This window comes from Mustela putorius, unplaced genomic scaffold, assembly GCF_011764305.1.
Source record: "Mustela putorius furo isolate JIRA1106 unplaced genomic scaffold, ASM1176430v1.1 tig00003909_pilon_pilon_pilon, whole genome shotgun sequence".
Classification (NCBI taxonomy): Eukaryota; Metazoa; Chordata; class Mammalia; order Carnivora; family Mustelidae; genus Mustela; species Mustela putorius.
The window spans coordinates 28,244,256-28,263,843 of record NW_025422057.1 but is presented as its reverse complement, the minus strand read 5'-3'; the positions used below and the strand labels follow the sequence as shown (position 1 = coordinate 28,263,843).

The following is a 19,588-nucleotide window of genomic DNA, read 5'->3' as shown; positions in this document are numbered from 1 at the left end:
AAGTAATTCTGAGTATCACTATAACATCAATATTGTCTTTTCAGTCAAACAATAACCTCCTCAACAAATCCAACAGCATTTCCCTGGGGCTCTTCAAAGCATTGGCCATTCTCTCTTACTTTAAATTCTCTGGTTTTCCATCACCAAAGGCAAGCAAAAATGAACTATTGGGACTTCATCAAGACCAAAGGCTTTGCACAGCAAAGAAAACAGTCAACAAAACCAAAAGACAACCCACAGAATGGGAGGAGATATTTGCATATGACATATCAGATAAAGGGCTAGTATCCGATCTATAAAGAACTTATCAAACTCAATCAAGAAATGGGCAGAAGACATGAACAGACATATGTGTAAAGAAGACATTCAAAAGGCCGACATGTGAAAAAGTGCTTAACATCACTTGGTATCAGGGAAATACAAATCAAAACCATAATGAGATACCACCTCACACCAGTCAGAATGGCTAAAATTAACCAGTCAGGAAATGATAGATGCTGGCGAGGATGCGGACAAAGGGAAACCCTCCTACACTGTTGGTGGGAATGCAAGCTGGTGCACCCACTCTAGAAAACAGTATGGAGGTTCCTCAAAAAGTTGTAAATAGAGCTACCCTATGATCCAGCAATTGCATTACTGGGTATTTACCCTAAAGATACAAATGTAGTGATCTGAAGGGGCACGTGCCCCCCAATGTTTATAGCAGCAATGTCCACAATAGCCAAACTATGGAAAGAGTCCAGATGTCCATCAACAAATGAATGGATAAAGATGATGTGGTATATATATACAATGGAATATTATCCAGCCATCAGAAAATGAAATCTTGCCATTTGCAATGACACTGATAGAACCAGAGGCTATTATGCTAAGCCAAATAAGTCAATCCGAGAAAGACCATTATCATATGATCTCACTGATAGGAGAAATTTGAGAAACAAGACAAAGAATTATAGGGGGAGAGAGGGAAAAGTGAAACAAGATGAAACCAGAGAGGGAGACAAACCATAAGAGACTTTTTATCACAGGAAACACACTGAGGGTTGCTGGAGGGGAGAATGGTAGGAGGGATGGGGAGGTTGGGTGATGGATACTGGGGAGGGTGTATGGTATGGTGAGCGCTGTGAATTGTTTAAGACTGATGAATCACAGATCTGTACCCCTGAAGCAAATAATACATTATATGCTAATAAAAAGTACATACATTGAAGGTAAATTCTCTGGTTTTCTCCTGACCTCCTCACATGATCTTGCCCTATCCCTCCGCTGTCTGCCCCCAAACTGTGGCTCGGTTCTCAGACACCTGCTCTTCTCCCCAGTCACTCTTTGCCTCACAGAAGGCATCTACGCAGAGTTTCAGTGATTACATCTGAGAGGATGACGCAACCCATGCACGCCTAGCCCATCTTATTTCTCAAGCTCTGGTCAAAGCCGCCATCTGGTTTCTGAGACTTCAGTACTCCAGTGCTCCCCACACTGTGTTTCTCTGTCACCACAATTATGTACCCTTGCTCATAAAGTTTCCCCAGCTGGGAATGCTCCCCCTGCTTCTCTCTGCCTAGGTCAACCTCCATTACTCTCTTCAGCTCTAGCTCAAGTTCAAACATCTTCCTAAAGCCTTCTCCCCTAACTCAGATAAGGACTGAGCTTTCCCCTTCTGACTGTCCCTAGCATTCACTATCTAGATGGTACATTTCTGTACCATAGTACATGATTGTTTTACATTTTACCTCTTCACCTGGTCTGTAAAGTCCTGTGTGTATACTGGGGGTCGGGGGACACCCTTCTCTGGATACCCCCTGATGCTTGGTACAGCACTAAGTACAAGTACTGGCTACTAAATTCCTGTGGAACTGTAGTCAAAGGGGATGTGGGATCTCTGTGCTGGTGAAGTGACGGTGGCGGCTTATGTTTATTTAGCATTCCCACATGCCAGGCTCTACTGGACTGTTCAAGGTACGTAGATATCTGTAAACTCACCTAATCTTCACAATACTGTCATGTAGGCATATCAGCTCGTTTTATTGATAAAGAAACTGCAGCTCGTGAGATTAAATTCTTTACACAAGGTTATACAGGTAGTAGGGCAAGTGGAGTAAAGGTATCTAACAGTTCCCCTTAAGGGACTTATAAAATTGTATTTTAACTATTTGTTTATATGCTGTTTTCTTTTCAAAACTGCAAGTGCCTGAAGGCCGGCACAAGTCTTATCTATCTTCTCCAGTGTCTCAGTGGGAACACAACTGGCACTCTGGAGAGGACAATTCATTGGATAGGACAGGTCTACACACTGAAAACATTTTGTGTCCCTGGTCCTTGCCTTCTAAACAAATAGTTCCTTGCACCTGCCACTGTGACAGCCAAAAAACACCTCCACCCAGTTCCAAATGCAGGGGCTGGTGTGGGCCAGCCACGCCTCAGAACTGGGGCACTCTAGAGCTCACCCCATTCCAAATGGGCGGGGTCGGCAGTCCCCGTGACCCCCGTCCCGGACACACCTGTATCATTCTGGGCCACTGGTTTGTATCTAGATCAATGAATGGTTAGTTCATATGATGAGGAGGAACTAAAACACACCAGCTGAATCACTTGTACTTGCTCTCCCCGGAATCTGAATTAGGATATCAGGCAGATTAGACAGGAACAGAAGCTGTAATAATGGCCCAAGGCAGTGGTGGGACAAGAGTCTGGTTCTATGTAATCTAAAGTGAAGCAGGAGTAGAAACTATGAGTAAACGGGAAGTGTGAGTCTGCAACGAGAGAAGCAGACACTCAGGAAAATGCAAAAAACATCAAGAGAAAGACGGTCCCTGAAGGAGAGAGAGAGAGAGAGAGAGAGAGAGAAAGGGAAGAGCTGGTCAGGAAGAGGACACATACTTCTAGCCAGCTTGCATTGGAGCAGGAGCCCCACCCCTCCTCAGGACCGTCAGGCAAGCGAGGTCTAACCAGAATGTAAGTGTTTGGGACTCAACACACTCTCGTGAGCTAAAAATTGGGGAGCGGCTCATGCTTATAGTAACAGAATGACATTAGAGGGAGTGGCACAAAGTGCCCCAAGAACAGCCAAGCAGGTGAGTTACAGTAATCCTACCGCCCCTACCTGCATTACTGAGCATGGAACACCAGCATTACTGAGCGTGAAACCTCTATTTTGCTGGTCATTTGTGACTCGGATGGGTACGCCCCTCATGGCACCTGCCACACTCACAGCTTTCAATCAGCTATGACATGAGCCAGGATGAAAAGCTAATGTTTTGGAAAGACTGGCAGACATTTTATTCCAATAGTTTGAATCCAGTCTGAATCCAGCCTACAAAAGTATCATGTTCACACACCTACAATGAAAAGAAAGAAACCTTGCCCCACAGAGTACTAAAACCTGAACTATGTGTGTAATATGGGCAAAAGTGCCTTCAGGTCTATGCTGCTTTTTCTCATCTTGGGAGAAAAAAAAAAAGCCACACACACACAAGATTTTCCTGGATTCTGTTGTTTCACTACAATTACTGTCCAGACTTCAAAGGAATTGCTTCTCTATCTTCATCACCACTTCCCTCCTAAACTCCTTGTAATGTGCTCTGGGCCTTAGTGGTACCTATTCCTCACTCTATCTGCCAAATACAAGGTCTTTCTTTGGTCCGCACCCCTCCCCTATTTCTGCAGTGTGTCACTCTGGCTACCGCCCCTCCATTTGAAGTCCCTCCTCCAACACCCCTAATGCAACACTTTTCTGCTTTTCTAAGTTCACTGATGTGGAAGGAACTTACAGTTGTGCTTCTGACTTCAACCCTGAGAGCACTGGTCTGGGCTTCAGGAGACCTTGGTTCAGCTCCTAAGCTAAGGACTTTGGACAGACGTTTCAATTTCTCTGTGCTCCATCTCTTCGGTTACAGAAACAATGGGTCAGCTTTAAGTGTTTTTCAAACATTTTTTAACTGTGGCTGCCACACTTTACACTGTGATGCAACATATACATAACACATAAGACGTGTGTGTGTATGTGTACGCTCACACACAAAAGTATGACATACATACATACTTTTACTACATCAGATGTGCTATGACATTTTCTATTTACTTCTAATTTATTTTTCAAAAATGCTAGTTGAGGGGCATGGGGTTCAGTGGGTTCAGCTTCTGCCTTTGGCTCAGTGGGTTCAGCTTCTGCCTTTGGCTCAGTGGGTTCAGCTTCTGCCTTTGGCTCAGGTCATGATCCCAGGGTCCTGGGATTTGAGCCCCGAATAGGGCTCTCTGCTCAGCGGGGAGCCTGCTTCCTTCTCTCTCTCTGCCTGCCTCTCTGCCTACTTGTGATCCCTCTCTTTGTCAAATAAATAAATAAAAATCTTTTTTAAAAAATGCTAGTTGAAACCCACCAAATAGACTTTTAAGACTCAGTCTTGGTGGTTACCCATTATTTATAAAACATGGGACTTGCTGATGTATAGTCATACAGGATTTGACTGTAACCCTCCAACCCTGGACCTCCAAGCCTTGACTCTCACTTGGATTCAAGTGTCCTATTTCTCTCTGGAAGATTCCTTCACTCCAATATCCTAATATCATGTAACTCAGTTAACATGGAATTCGAAGCACCAAGTCCTTTCCCCATTATAACCACTTCTGTTACTAGCAAGTGTAAAATCTTCCTGCTGATTCTTGGTCTAGCAATGGGAGCTTTGCAGCTCTTACATTGTTACCAAGCTCCCTATTGAGAACTATTAGCAACTCTCGGTAAGGCATTTCCTAAATTAACTATGTGAAAGGCACTGAAAAGCAACCAAAATCAGCCGAAACTAGAGGGGAAAATACTCAAAACAAGGGAAGCAAACTAGGTAAGATCCATATTTCCCCAATTCTTATCCCCTGAAGTCAATCCCTAGTCTTCCAGAATGTTGGGGGTGGGGGGAGAATAAAGCAAAAATGTTAAGTCAACAGCTGGCAATTTTCTTGAGCTGAAGAGTCAAAGGCTCGCATGTGGGGCTGTGAAGTGTTTAGATATTATGGGAGATGTCTGGAAAAGAGGGAGCCACACAGACAGCAGCCCAAGATCTGTGCAGAAATTCCCCTCAAATCCCTGAACGCTGCCTGCAGGTGCTGAGACTCCAGGAAGCCGGGAGAAAGCAGAACAGCAGGACGCCAAAGAGCCCAGCGGATACTCATTCACAACGGTCTGGAGCCAAGAAGACGCCGCCTGAAATGTGAGTCCCTTCAACTTAGGAGGTTCAATAAACACTCTGGTTTTCCACGGAAACGTCAAAAGAGCAATACCTTAGGACTAAGGCCCGCCTCCCAGGACGAGGGGCCGCACCCTAGGACTAAGGGCAAAGAGACCTGCCCTAACAACACGTAAGACTGAGGCTGTCAGAGGAGAATGACTGATAAGGCAGGTGAGGGAAGGGACACGTCCTGATAGAAGGACCTGGTTTCTAGTTCAAGAGACAGGCTGGAGCAGCCATTAAATGGGGCTTTGTTTCTCAGATGGGGGGGTGGGGAGAGTGGAAGAGGCAGAGGGGACAGGGCACTCCCCTTGGGTAATCACACCTGCAGACACAGGGTCTGAGGGCAGATGTCCCATGGTGGGGGGCGTCCATCTGGATCTCAGGAGAGAGGAGACCTGGAAGTGACAGGCTGGCAGAGCAAATGATAAGGGGGAGGGGAGGTGGGTCACCATGAGACAAAGAACTCATAATTTATGAGCACCTACTATGTTCCAGGCATGTCATTAAGTGCTTTATTTATGTTCTCACACCAACACAGGTAGTATTAGCCTCATTTTATAAATAAGGAATCCAAAGCTCAGAGAGGTTAGGTAATTCACCTGAAGTTACATTATTAATAAATGATGGGGCTGAGATGTGAACTCAGGGCAGAAGACAGACTCCCACACTTGTTTCTTTCTTGAATTACATGTTGTAACTGTAACATTCGGGAAGGGCAGTGGTATGTGTGTGTGTAAGACAGCTAGCAAAGTATGGTAGAAAGCAAAAGGGTTTTCGGGCAGACTAAGATTGTTACAGGTTAAGGAGGATTCTAGAGGTACAAAAAAGGGGTGACAACTGAGCGAAATACGAACGCACCATCAAAACTCCAGTCCTCGAATACAGAGAGAGTTCTGAAACTGGAAATGACAGAAGGTGGGACTGAGCTACTGTTAGAGAGATCACAGGGCAAATTTCACCACTCTGGACAGAAGGGTTTGACTCTCATTAAGTCAGAGAGAGTAAAACACATTTATTACACTTAAGAGGCTTAATACAATAAGGAACTAAAGATAGGAAACAAAGTTCATCTAAGGAACAGATGTGGGGAAAGGGAATAGGACCAATACAAAAACCAATATAAGGAATCATAGAACCACTTTTGGTTGTGTGTGTGTGTGGGGGGGGGGGGAGTGGTGGCTGTTGTTGTGGTTGTTTTGAGCTGGAAGGAATTTAGAGGTCATTCAATCCCTATCATCTCAGAGCAAAAATGCATCTAGAAAAAGTGGCTAGCTGCTAAATACCTCATTCTCCCAACTAAAACCAGGTAGGTTTCATTCTTATCTTTACAAATGCAGGTGGGGAGCCTGATTTATCCAAAACAATGTCCTGGAAATTCTAGTTTAGTCTAGACTGTGCTGGAAAACCACAGGATAAACCATCAACAGTTAGGGGATATCAGACCAGGGACTTGCCGTGCCCCCGCCAAGAGTGAACATATTCTGAAGATCTCGGTGAGAGACTTTCCACTTAGGAGGAAGGTGTGCAATAGATTTTCTAGATCCTTCACATTTTGTGACTCTACAGCTTATCCTCTGGTCATAACCATAACCTACACTCCCCCAAATTGGCAACCAGAAAGTTGGCCTGACAGGAGAATAGCACATACATAATAAAAATAAAGGTTTAACAGAGAGTCCAGAAATTATAAAAAACAACAACAAAATAAAACAAACATAGTTCATTTCAGAGACCTGGAGAAGATAAGCTGGCAAGAAAGAAAGAACCTCTACATTACAAAAGACTCAATTAATACTCATGTTACAGATAACTCAGTTTAGGGCTAAAGGAGATGGAGTAATTTGAATATACAAAGCCTTGTGTGCTTGAACAAAGCACTATGCAGAATATCATCTTCTGATTTCCAGAAGAGTTGTAGTCCAAGATTGCACTACAATCTTGTAGTGCAAGTTTCCTGAATGTCAAGAAATGAACACTCTATAAAACAAGTTAAATCTTCTTTTCCCTAATGTCTACACTATAGGGATTGAGAGAAGGAAAATAAATTATCTCTTGGTGCCTGGATAATGAACTTGCCATCCCCAGAAGACCAAAAAAAAAAAAAAAAATTACAGTAAGAATAGAAAGATATTTAGGATTAGAGATGCCTGACAAAACCGAGAAGGAAAGGAAAGTTCACATGAGAATAGGGTCTCCTTCTGGAGGCCACGGTGCATATGTATAGCACTATATATGGTCTTGCTCCATGAAGTGCCTCCCAAAAGGATTAAATCTCTTAGGCTGTTCTCATTCAAGACACACTTAAATAAGAATTTTGAGGGTCAGTTTCCTTAAGTGCATGAGTGTTCCTAGTACCTGGTATAACCACCCCTTTTATCTATTTTCATGTTGTATCCTTCTCAAAAGGATGGCTGAGTTCATACCTTGGGTTTTCTTTCTGTTTTGCACAAATTCTGAGCGCCTCAGGCTGCTGGGGGCTGTGCGGCGGTAGCAACTATTCCTTTTCCAAGTCTCCAGGCCATTTCTTTTCTTCTCTTCCTCAAAATGCCAAGTATTCTTCCCTAACCAAGGGCCCTGAACAATGCCACCGTGGTGTTCTCCCGGGTCCCCTCTCATCCGCTGATCCTGCAGACTATCCGGGAATGTGTCTCTGCTCCCAAGCGCTGTCTTTCCTGCTTTGTCAATACCATTATCCTCCCAATTCTTCATCTGATGCACAGAATCTGTCCCTCTGTAATTCTGAAATTTATACTCACAGTTTGCAAATAGAGTATCGTAGCCTTTATTTTCCATATCAAAGTCACTGGGAGCCAGCGCATGACTCTTTGCTTTGGGACAGATTTTACCATTTTGATAAACCTTTCTGTCCCTTTCGTAGAACTTGACAAATTCTTTACCTTCATTCACTCCATCCAAATCTGGGAAGTCCACAGACCGACCCTTAGTATAATTCCCAGGAGCCTGACATAAATTGTTGCGGTTTCTATAATAAAAATTAGCTTCTTCATAATCCTCAGGATTATAATTAAAATTCCTGTGGTCCATGTGCCACTTTTCAGGTTGACCACAATTCCCCCCAGAATCATTCAAACCACTGGGGCGAGTGCACCATTCTTTGGAGACCTCAGGATCACCATTCAGATTCTGACCATCTGTGTGGCCATTCACGTCCCCATACCCTCCAGCTGTCCAGCTTTCCGGGCTGCCTGTAAGCCAGTTACCCTTAGTCCCTGGGCTCAGATTCCCATAATCCATGTTTTCTGAGTTCTTGTAACCATCACAATTCTGAGCCGTACTTCCGTAGTTCATACAGTCCTTTCTACTTTCTTCCGCTTCCTCACAGTCCTCGTAGCTTGGTTCACTCTGCTCAAAAGCCCAGTATCCACAATGCCTTTTTCTGTAGGGCCGATTCTGCCCCAAGGTCCAGTGTCTGGAATCCAAGCTGCCTTCTCTGTAAAGTCGATCCAGCCCTGTAAGGTCCCTCTTCTGTAGACTCCTGTGGTCTTCATACTCCCAGCTGGAACCCCAGTGCCCTTTCTTCTCTGCTTCTCTTTCTTCTCTAACTTCATAGGTCTCACACATGTTTGGTGTGCGTAAAGATGGGCGTTTTACTTCCTTCTTCCATGGGCCTGGGCGGGGCTGAAATGTGGACAGATGCAGGTTAGCCTGAGGCTGTATCCGTCCTTCTGAAAATGTCTCCCAAAGTGTCTGAGACACTCTTCTTGCTCCTCCAGCTGGAGCACAGAGAGATGTGGAGCTATTTTAACCTCAGGATCCAATCAGGAAGCTGCTATATCTTTCCCCACAGAGGCCAGAAGATAATTAGTAACCAGTGTTCATGTGATTGGAGTTGGCAGCTTTGTTCGGTGTTTCCCTCAAGCTGGTCAGACTGGCTTGGCTGCTTTCTATGCTGAAGGTAGAAGCATTCTGCTGTTCGAAAGGTCTTGCAGAAAAATGCCGAGTGAGGGAGAACAGCCCCCTTTAAAAGGCCAAGGTAAGGTCCCATAGCTCTTCTGCCTCTTTAGGTATTTCAGTCATCAACCAGTGGTATAAGTCATGTTTTCATGCACAGCTCAGCACAACACATGGATGTTCCCCATCCTCCAAGTTGGGCTTTCTACTCCCTGGACATTTGAAACTCTGTGGATCTCCCTTAGTGAGAGGCAGAACTCTTCCTCCTTTGAGAGTTTGCTTTTTATGGGAGTGAAGTTACCAGCTGGCATACACTCAAATCACAAGTGGTTTCCACTCCCACCTGTAGACGCATGGGGACATCCCACTGGAGCAAGAAAGAGAACTTCCTTTTTACTCCGATTGGGTGTACGGATCATTTTCAAACTGTCCCCAAGAAGAACGTAGTTACACGTAGACTTTCCCACTTTCCTTGAAACTTGCCATGACAGAGAAGCATGAAGACCATTTCCTAAAAATCTCTTTCCTATCCAATCATCCAGCATATTCAGGAACTGGGGAAGAAGGTTAGAAAGCAGAAAGGTACAGATAAAAATACCTATTTGAATCAAGAAACATTAGCTAGGCGCCCATTATAGGTGAGGTATTGTAGAAGAGAGAAAACATGGGCAAGTTAGCCCCTGCCTCTTGCAATGCAGGAGCAACACTCAAAGGAAAATCCAATGTGACCAGCTCTATAACAAACACAGATGGCTTTGGCGATGGAGCCGAGTCCTACTGGGGCAACTGGAGATTTTGCAGAAGGGGTGGCTTTTGAGCAATGCCTTCAAGCATGAGCAGAATTTCCACAGAATTAGGAAATGGGGAACAGTTTGAAGGACAGAGTAAGTAGAAAAAGTAACAGAAGATAAGGCCAGAGGGGTAGACTGGGGCAGGTCCCGAAGTACCTGAATGCTGTTTACCTCATTCAAGGGGCAGTACCAGGCTCAGAGCCAGGCTTTGGTAAGATGACTCTTCTGGCTAGTGTGTCATCTACTGGATGCCCAGGAATGATTCCTTGAACCTTCGCCTAATCCCTATTTGTGAAACAATACACAACATAACTGTGAGGAGACCAGGGTTATGCACTTTGTCAATAATATGTTTACTCTTGGACAAACCTCTTACTCTCTCCGGGACTGAATCTACCTATATGTAAAATGAAACAGCTGATCCCCAGGACTCCAGTTCTTCCAGTTATAAAAAATCCATGGAGCTGTTTTCCTCACTACTTCTTTTTCCTTTCCTCAAATACCTACTGTGCCAGTAGGCACCTCTGGTCAGGTGACAGACGCGCTGCCCCAGTGATAGTCTCTGCTTCCTGTGGTTCTTGCCATCTTCCAGAGCAAGTCTCTCTCTCATCTCATCCATGTGACTTCATTATAGTTGTTTATCTCCATCTCTTACACTGAATGCTCTGTGCAGGCGGGAACCATGTCTAATTTATAGGCACGCGCTAGAGGAGAGGGCAAGCTAGCTTAGGGGTTAAGAACGCACCTCTGTGAGCCCTGGGTGCGAGTCTAGCCCTTGCCACTCACCAGCTGGATAATCTTGGGGAAGTTACTAAGCTCTCTGAGCCCGTGTTGTCATGCTTTCATCTTAAGAACAGAAGACATGACATTTCTGTGGAACATGATTAGTTCTAAAAAGTATCATTATTGAGGAGTTCCTACTACCCGGAATTTGAGACATTTTTGTTCTGCCTCCCGCATATCTCACGCAGGAACAGTTTACGAGTGTATCCCAAAACCAAGAAGTACGGAAAGCGGTGGAAGATCCTGGAACTTGCTCTGACTTTGGGGATGTGGCATTGAGCCAAAACTCCCTTAGAATTCCTCCTCAGGAGGAAGATTTCAGACACTCTGAAATCATCACGGTATCTGGCAATCCCCCGGGACTTCGGGTACTCATCTTCAATGATCATTTCTTTAAATGCCACCTTCCTTCCTTCCTTCTTTCCCTCCCTCCCTCCCTTTCTCTCTTTCTTTCTTTCTTTTTTTAAAGTAAACTCTACCCCCAACGTGGGGCTCAAGCTTATGACCCCAAGACTCTCCAGACTGAGGCAGCCAGGCGCCCCTGCAGGATCCCCTGAGGACGGGCCTTGGTGCTCAGCCTCATCCTTCACGTTGAGGGTAACTGCGGCCACCGCCCCCATTCAGCGCAGTGACGGGGGTGGGAGCTCAGGGGTCTGGCTCCCCTCATTCATCACACTGGTTTGCTCCAGGAGCCCCTCCTGCCACGCCACCACCCAGTCTGCAGTCCCTGCACCGGCTCCCACTTGCACAGCTGTCCTCCCCCAAGCTCACTGCAGAGACAGTCTCCTCTCTTTCACCCCGTCTGCTTTCCGGCTTTCAGAAAATGACTCCATCTCTGGCTTTGCCAGAATACTCTTCCTCGCTGGGATTTCTGTTTCCAGTCACTGGTCAGCGGCCTGAAGCAGGGGGGAGGGAAGCGAGCGGAGCTGGCCAGCCATTCTCCTGCGCTTCTCTCCCCTCAGCACCCTGCAGGCCCTGCAGCCACAGACCACTGGGGCTGTCTCCTCTCCTGACCGCATGTGGGCTCGGAGCTCTCTGGCACACCTGCCCAGTGACACAGCTATGTGTTCTTGGGCCCTAGTCTGCTGTGGCTACCTTGTTTTCTGCCTTTTTCCTCCAGAAATCATTACCATTTCTTCATCCTTTCCCTATCATCTACCATCCTAGTGCGTTTGTACCCATACACTCTGCCTGCCCTCCTGTTCAAATGGAGAAACAGTCTCTGCTCCGACCAGGCCAGTCTCTCCTCTGGTTCACTGGACCCCGCTCCTGCCCAGCCCCTCAAGAGATGGTGTTCCAGCAGTCCCCCCCCCCCCGCCACTTCGGCTTCTTCAATGCACCCGCTTTAATGGATCAGTCCCGCTCACTTGACTACCTGCTTCTCCTTGGCTAGCCCATCTTCCTGTCTTGCCGCTTGCAAACACCAGCATGTCCCGGGGCTTCTCCTAGATCTGCAATCACCTGGCACACAGCAGGACTGCGGGGAACATGAATTTGACTGGAAATGTGGTTTCTGCCCTTATCCAATACAGCTGCCTCTTTGCCTAAGAAAGAGCTGTCAAGGAAATGGCTCTGGCTAAAGCTACTCAGAGGGCGTCTGTGGTGCTACAACCTCTGGTGGTGTGTACAGAGGGCCTGCAAATGAAGGAGAGGAAAGACCCCCCAAGACCTAAAGGTAAGTTCCCCGACAGAGGCAGGAAGGAAGCACGAATGAAAAGAGACAACTGGGAGAAGGGGAGGCAGGAGCAGGAGTCTGGGAGCACTGTAAAAGGAGAAAAAGGCTGGAATATAGGAAAATAAGAGGTGTTTGGGGGAAATCTGATGTGATCTGAAAGGTGCGTATGCTTTTAATGTGACAGGCTGTGAGAAGCATTTAAGTTCACCTAGTGGTGAACTTAAAGGGTTAGGAGTTAGGTGAGGGTTCAAATAGAGAAACTGGAACCTTGAGCATAAATGAGTAAGCATTTTGGAAACTCATGCAACTTCATGATAAGCTAGCCATCGGGAGTGGATCTGTGAGGAAGGGTTAAATATTTTTTCAAAGCATATCAATACATATATGCTCTTGTAGTTTTCAACAAATGAGAGTACTAAAAAATGTTATGCTTGGCATATTTATTTTGGAAGCTGGCAAGGGCCACTCGGAATCCCTCCTCCATGAGCACTTGTACTTCTGAGTTTTTCAAGTGCTGCGTCCTACCACCTGCTCTCAGAGATGGAGCAGTTTTTCCTGAAGTTGAAATGCATGGACACCACAGTGGGGCGCAAGGACAGCCAGGGACAGAGCACACAGCCTGTTTGAGGAGATGGGCCTGAATTCGAACCACAGTGCGACCACTGACCAACTGTGACACTCTGGGCCAATCTCTGCTTGCCCATCTGTCAAATGTGGGCAATGTAGAGGATGAGAAAAAGTGCTCAATGACCCAGCACATTGTCTGACAAGTAGTAAGTGCTCGGTTAATTCTAATTACGATTAACGCCTTACTCTTCAAGCTCCTTCTGCTCCTGGGAAAGTTCAGTGCCTGGGCCACCTCTCTTTTTCTCTATCTACACTTTATTTTTAAAAAAATTTTAGGGGCGCCTGGGTGGCTCAGATGGTTGGGCATCTGCCTTCAGCTCAGGTTGTAATCCCAGGTGGGATGGAGCCCCGCATTGGGTTCCCTGCTCAGTGGAGGGTCTGCTTTCTCCTCTGCCTCTCTCCCCTTCTCGTGCTCGCTCTCTCTCTCAAATGAATAAATAAAAATCTTAAAAAAAAAAAATTTTTTTTAAGTAATCTCGGTAAATTTCTCTTTAAATAATGTCTCTGTGCTGCCAAAATGTCTTTGTCACTAATGCACGTCTCCAGCCCTCCCCCTGAGCTCAGGGCTGTTATCAAACTGCCTAGGCAACACTTGCACTCAGATGTCTTACAGATGCAACAATGTGACCAAAACTGAGCTCCTGACTTCTGCCCTGTCCTACCTCCCACAGCAGCCAGCGTCTCCTGCTGTCTTCACCATGAACTGAGAAATTACTGGCAACTCCAGTCTTTCCAGTTGTCCAACCTCAGGGTCATCCTTGACTCTTCTCTCATACCTCACACCCGACCCACCAGCAAGTCCTACAGGCTCAGACTCAAAATGTCCCCAGAACCACGCACTCTGCATCATCCCTGGTCTACTGTCCTGGTACAGGCTGCCCAGAGGGACTCTAACATTGTACATCAGATCTCACCACTCCCCTGCTCTAAACCTTCCCGTGGCTTCTCATCTTACTCTCAGTAATGAACCATAAAACCCACACCTTCGCTCTAGTCAAACTGCCCTCCTGCTGTCCCTCAAACACGGGACGCACTCTTGTCCTTGCTGTCCCATCTGCCGGTGACGATTACCTCCCCCTCCAAATGGCTTGGCTGGCTTCCTACAATCATTTGGATCTTCACTCAAATGTCACAATGTCACTTTTCAGTGAGGTCTTCCCTGATTTCTTAGCTTCTTCTGCCTTCTAATTCATATGCATGTTTCTGCTTGCTTACTGTTTGTCTCTCCCAGTGAGGGCAGAGATCACGGCTTAGAATACAGCAGGAACTCAATACTGCCTGCATAAATGACTGCTCCAGAGTCTTTCTGAGTCTTGCTACGTCTGGGAAAGTGAAGGGTTAGAAGTGGTGCACTCAGGCGGGCCGCGGGGGGGGCGGGGGGGGGATGGCGGCGGCAGCTTTCCCTGGGTCCAGCAAAGCCTCAGTGAAATCTGAAACTGATACTTAAAATCCCTGGATGTAGTCCAGTTTCTCCACCCCTCTGCCAGGAGCTGGGGATGAGGAAATGCTCACAAAGCCATACTGCAAAGTTAAGAACAGTGATTCATTCACAGGTTACTTATAGCTAAGTCAACCATTTCAAGCTACATTTCCTGATGTACGTTAAAAGACCTATCATAAAAGGAAAAGTAGTTTCAGTCCTAAATTCACATAGATTATTAATGCCTTCTGACTCTGTTTGCTGTTTTATACCAAGATAAAATCCATTACAAGTAACGGAGCTAATTTTTACTGAGCCAACACACTGAACCAGATGTCACAAGTCAAGGAGACTTGCTTTTTTCCTACGTACTGACAAACCAGAAACAAAGGTTATTAATCCTTTCACATAAACTTTTATATCTTGAAAGACCACAAGAGTTTTGGCTATTTAACTCCCTTATCTTTTACTAGTTTGAGAAGGAATTTTTTTTAATATTTTATTTATGTATTTGACAGAGAGAGATCACAAGTAGGCAGAGAGGCAGGCAGAGAGAGAGAGAGGAGGAAGCCGGCTCCCCACTGAGCAGAGAGGCCAATGCGGGGCTCGATCCCAGTACCCTGAGATCATGACCTGAGCTGAAGGCAGAGGCTTAACCCACTGATCCACCCAGGTGTCCGAGAATGAATTTTTAATACCTGAGGCATTCCAAGGAATCTTCAGGATAACAAATTGCTTCCGTATGTAGAAAAACTAGACTTTCAAATTTTTAAAAATCTGTCTAGAATATTATATATCACTTCAGTATAAAGATCTTATTGTTCCAAATCAGCAATTCTCCTACTTGTTAACTGAATGGCTCTCTTTAGTGGGCCTTAGATCTCACTCAATATCTTGCTGAAAATGTTCCGGTCCTTAAAAAGCATGTTCTGATTTGATTTGCAACAGTCTTTTAAAATTATGCTGAGGGTCTCTGGTCAATATCCCTTTTCACAATACCTTAAAGGGAAGAGAAGCTTAGGAGCAAGGTTCCTGATGTGGAGGAGACTGGCTCTACACTTCACCATCCACTGCCCTGATTCAGAATGTGGGGTCCTTGCCCATAAGAGAGTAACTACGGCCATGAGTCAGAGGCAACAAGACAAACAGTGACCTCAGTAAATACAGAGGCCAGTATCACTAGAATTTAAGAGCTACAGGAACATGAATGATACTGTGACTATGGCCTTTTTATTAATCAATGGATAGTCAGTGCCTGCCTCCTAGTATGTGCTCTAGAAATATTTGCTGAGTAAAGAAATGAATGTACTTGTCCTTTTGAGGCAAGGGAACCACTCCTAGAGATAGAACAGAACTGTCACATGCTGAAATACAATTCTCTCAGGGCTACAGGATATAGTCCTAATTAGGGGCTCTAAAAGTGATGTGTACTGGCCTAGTTATACCATGGGGTATTACTCACCATCAGAGAGAATGAAATCTTACCATTTGCAACGATGTGGAGGAAGCTAGAGGGTATTATGCTAAGTGAAATAAGTCAGAGAAAAACCAGTACCATATGATTTCACTCATATGTGGCATTTAAGAAACAAAGCAATGAACTACAGGGGAAGAAAAAAACAACAACAACAACAAAAAACAGGGGCACCTGGGTGGCTCAGTGGGTTAAAGCCTCTGCTTTCGGCTCAGATCATGATCCCAGGGTCCTGGGCAGGGAGCCTGCTTCCTCCTCTCTCTCTGCCTGCCTCTCTGCCTCCTTGTGATCTCTTTGTGTCAAATAAATAAATAAAACCTTAAAAAAAAAAAAAAAAAAACAGAGAGGGAAGCAAACCCTAAGAGACTCTTAACTACAGAACACAAAGGATTGATAGAGGGAGGTGTGGTGAGATGCCCTGAAAGGGTGGTGGGGATTAAGGAGGGCACTTGTGATGAGCACTGGGTGTTGTATGTAAGTGATAAATCACTAAATTCTACACCTGGAACCAATTTTACCATGTATGTTAACTAACTTGAATTTAAATAAGAACTAGAAATAGACCATAAAATAAAAATTAATAACTAAAAAAAAAAAATAGAAGTATGTACTAAGAAATCTGAAAGTTTGTGGGTTAACTCTACACGTTTCCACTGCTCTGGAAGTCAACACATTTATCAGATTTGAAGGTACTGTGTTTTAGATATAGACCTTAACTTACTAACCAGCAACTCGTTTTGACTAGAAGCTCTTTGAGGGCAGAGAGCACATCTGTGTTTATTACCCTGCCCTTAGCATAGTGCCTGGCGCACAGCAAAAACTCAACCAACATTTGCTGGGCGAATGAGAGACTGAATTGAATGCCATCGTAAAGCCTGCAAAACGGCATCTCATTCCCCAAAACTCTATAACCAGAGACGCCTCCTGCTCTTCTACTCTGACTCAATGTGCTAATTCCAAATTTGAAACCCCAAATTCTCAGAGCCAAATAATGGCTTATCTGAAACTATCAGGGATTTGTGGGGCTCCTGGGAGGCTCAGTTGGTTAGGGGGCTGCCTCAGGTCATGATCCCAGAGTCCTGTGATCAATCAATGGCTCGAGCCCCCATCGGGCTCCCTGCTAGCGGGGAGTCTGCTTCTCCCTCTGCCTTTGCCCCTCCTTCTGCCGGTGAGTGTGCTCTCTCTCTCTCTCTTTCTCTCTCTCAGATAAATAAATCTTTAAAAAAATGATACAACTATTGGGGCTTTTTAGTTCTAATAACTGAAGTTTGGGTTATTTGGGTCAATCCTCTCACAGAAAAAAAGTTTAAAAAGTTGGAGAAAATATAAAAAAATCTTAAAGCTATCAATACACTGACAAGATGGTAGTGCGCTAGACAAAACCAAAGGAAAACTGGAATCCAGAAAGGTAAAAAACCACAGAAATGGCACTGCCCTGGGGCATCTGTCCATCCCAGGAAAAATGGAACATTTATTTCAAGGACCCTCTCAGTAGAAGGGGTCAAAACTCAAACCCCAGGGCCTATCCGAGGGGAGAAGTCTAAAAAGAGACCTTTCACTAGAATAAGCTGGTGAGATTCCAAAGGACTCTTGAGAATGCGTCAGAATTAGAACAGCCCTCCTGCAAAATTATAGTTGGGGTTCCAAAATCCTGGTCATCCCTGGAATTGTAAGCCTTGAAATTAGTTTCAGGTAACTGAGCTGGGACTGAGCAGTGCTTCCCTGTGGGAATACCTTCTCAGTGTTTCTTGGGAAATGTGTATGTCTTCCTGAATCCAAAGAAAAATCAGTCAAGAAATGTGGAACACGCGAGAAAATACCATAATTCTCCTGTGAGAATAAAGCCTAGTAATAAAGGTAGACACGTTACTGGTTCGAAGGAATCCACTGCATCAAGTTGAAAGCAAGAGCAGAAAATGCTGACACACAGAGTAAAAGATTAAGGTTGACCAGGAGGACAGAACCAGGAGAGAATCGATCAGGATCTAATCAGTTAGTTTTGCTTGTAACTGTTGCTATGCTATGAGTGTGTTTATAAGTGTTTGTGTTCGTGGCCCCGCGTGCTGCTGACAGTGAGTCATGCCTGCAAATCAAATAAATATTAATAACCTTATTTGTACAGCACATTTTATACAGATCTTATAAAGTGACTGTCCAAGAAATATCAAGTTTTAGAAGCAAAAAAAGTCCTTAAACTGGCAATCCTGACAAATGATTCTGTGTAATGTTAAATCTTGCTCCGAGGGGTGAATAATGTTCCATTATTTGAATACTTGAAACCAAAAATATTTGCCCAGTGTTCTCCAGGGCTTAATATTTGCTATAGGTTATAGTTATTTAAAATATTTTAACAGAAGATTATAGAGAAGATGTGAATATTAATAGTGAATCATTATGTTCTACACTGATATATATCAATTACACCGCAAAAAATTTTAAGATATGAATATTGTCAAAATTTATTGCCTAAATTTTGAATTAGCAAAAACAATATTTATTTTAATAGGGAAGCAAAAATCAGAGCAAGTACACAAAATATTTTCATTGTTTATAAAAAGGAGCTTACCCGAAATAACCTACACCCTATTGGCCCCATCTAAAGATGCTTTTAGAAACATTCTTAACTCAGTAAAAATCAATCCAAGATGGAAACTCTCTCCCATGCCTAGAACACTAACAAAATAAAGATCAATACTCTCAGGGCGACTAAAGCTTTGTGTATTTAAAACCTTGTTTTCAGGGTGCCTGGGTAGCTCAGTAGGTTAAGCCTCTGCCTTTGGCTCAGGTCATGATCTCAGGGTCCTGGGATCAAGTCCTGCACTGGGCTCTCTGCTCAGCAGGGAGCCTTCTTCCCCCCTCCCCCCGCCTACGTGTGATCTCTGTCAAATAACTGAATAAAATCTTTAAAACAAACAAAAAAAACCTTGTTTTCAGAATAACTTTTTAATACTAATTGTGAGATTATTTTACAGTTTTGAAATTATTTTTTGTCTTTTATTTTATGTGAATATGCCCTTTTAATGTTTTCAAATGTTTACTGTCATATTTATTTCCTGATTTTGATAAATAATCTATAGTTATGTAAGACATTAAGGTAAGGGGAAGCTGAGTGAAGGGTATAGGAGATCTTTAATTTTTGGCAACTTTTCTATAGATCTTAAATTATTTTACATTAAAAAGCAAAAAATGTTTTAAAGATTTATTTGAGAGAAAGAGAGAGAGCATGAGCAGGAGGGCAGAGGGAGAGGGACAGAGTATCTCAAGCTGACTCCAGACTGAGCAAGGAACCTCACATAGGGCTTGAATTCACGACCCTAAGATGAATAGTCACTTACCCTACCAACTGAGCCAGTCAGACACCCCTAAAAAGTATCATTATTGAGAAATTCCCACTACCTGGAATTTGAGACACTTTTGTTCTGCCTCCTGTATATCTCACACAGGAACAGTTTACGAGTATATCCCAAAACCTAGAAGTACGGAAGGCAGTGGAAGATCCTGGAACTTGCTCTGACTTTGGGGATGTGGTATTGAGCCAAAACTCCCTTAGAATTCCTCCTCAGACGCTCTTGAAATCATCATGGTATCTGGCAATCCCCCGAGACTTCAGGTACTCATCTTCAATGATCATTTCTTTAAATGCCACCTTTCTTTCTTTCTTTCTTTCTTTCCTTCCTTCCTTGTTTC

At 44.4% G+C, this 19,588-nt stretch overlaps 1 protein-coding gene across 2 annotated transcripts in view; it reads right to left on the bottom strand.

The window, feature by feature from the left end:
- The window catches only part of LOC101682266 (dynamin binding protein), a 104,759-nt gene that overhangs the window by 34,665 nt on the left and 50,506 nt on the right, over positions 1 to 19,588 (bottom strand). The window contains exon 1 of one of the 2 annotated variants that reach the window (XM_045068457.1): positions 7,643 to 9,862. The exons of the other annotated variant lie outside the window; for it this stretch is intronic. Within the exon in view, the coding sequence (XP_044924392.1) occupies positions 7,643 to 8,801 (1,159 nt within the window). The 5' untranslated portion in view covers positions 8,802 to 9,862. Of the gene's footprint in view, positions 1 to 7,642; positions 9,863 to 19,588 lie in introns of those variants that run through there. 2 annotated transcript variants of the gene reach the window in all.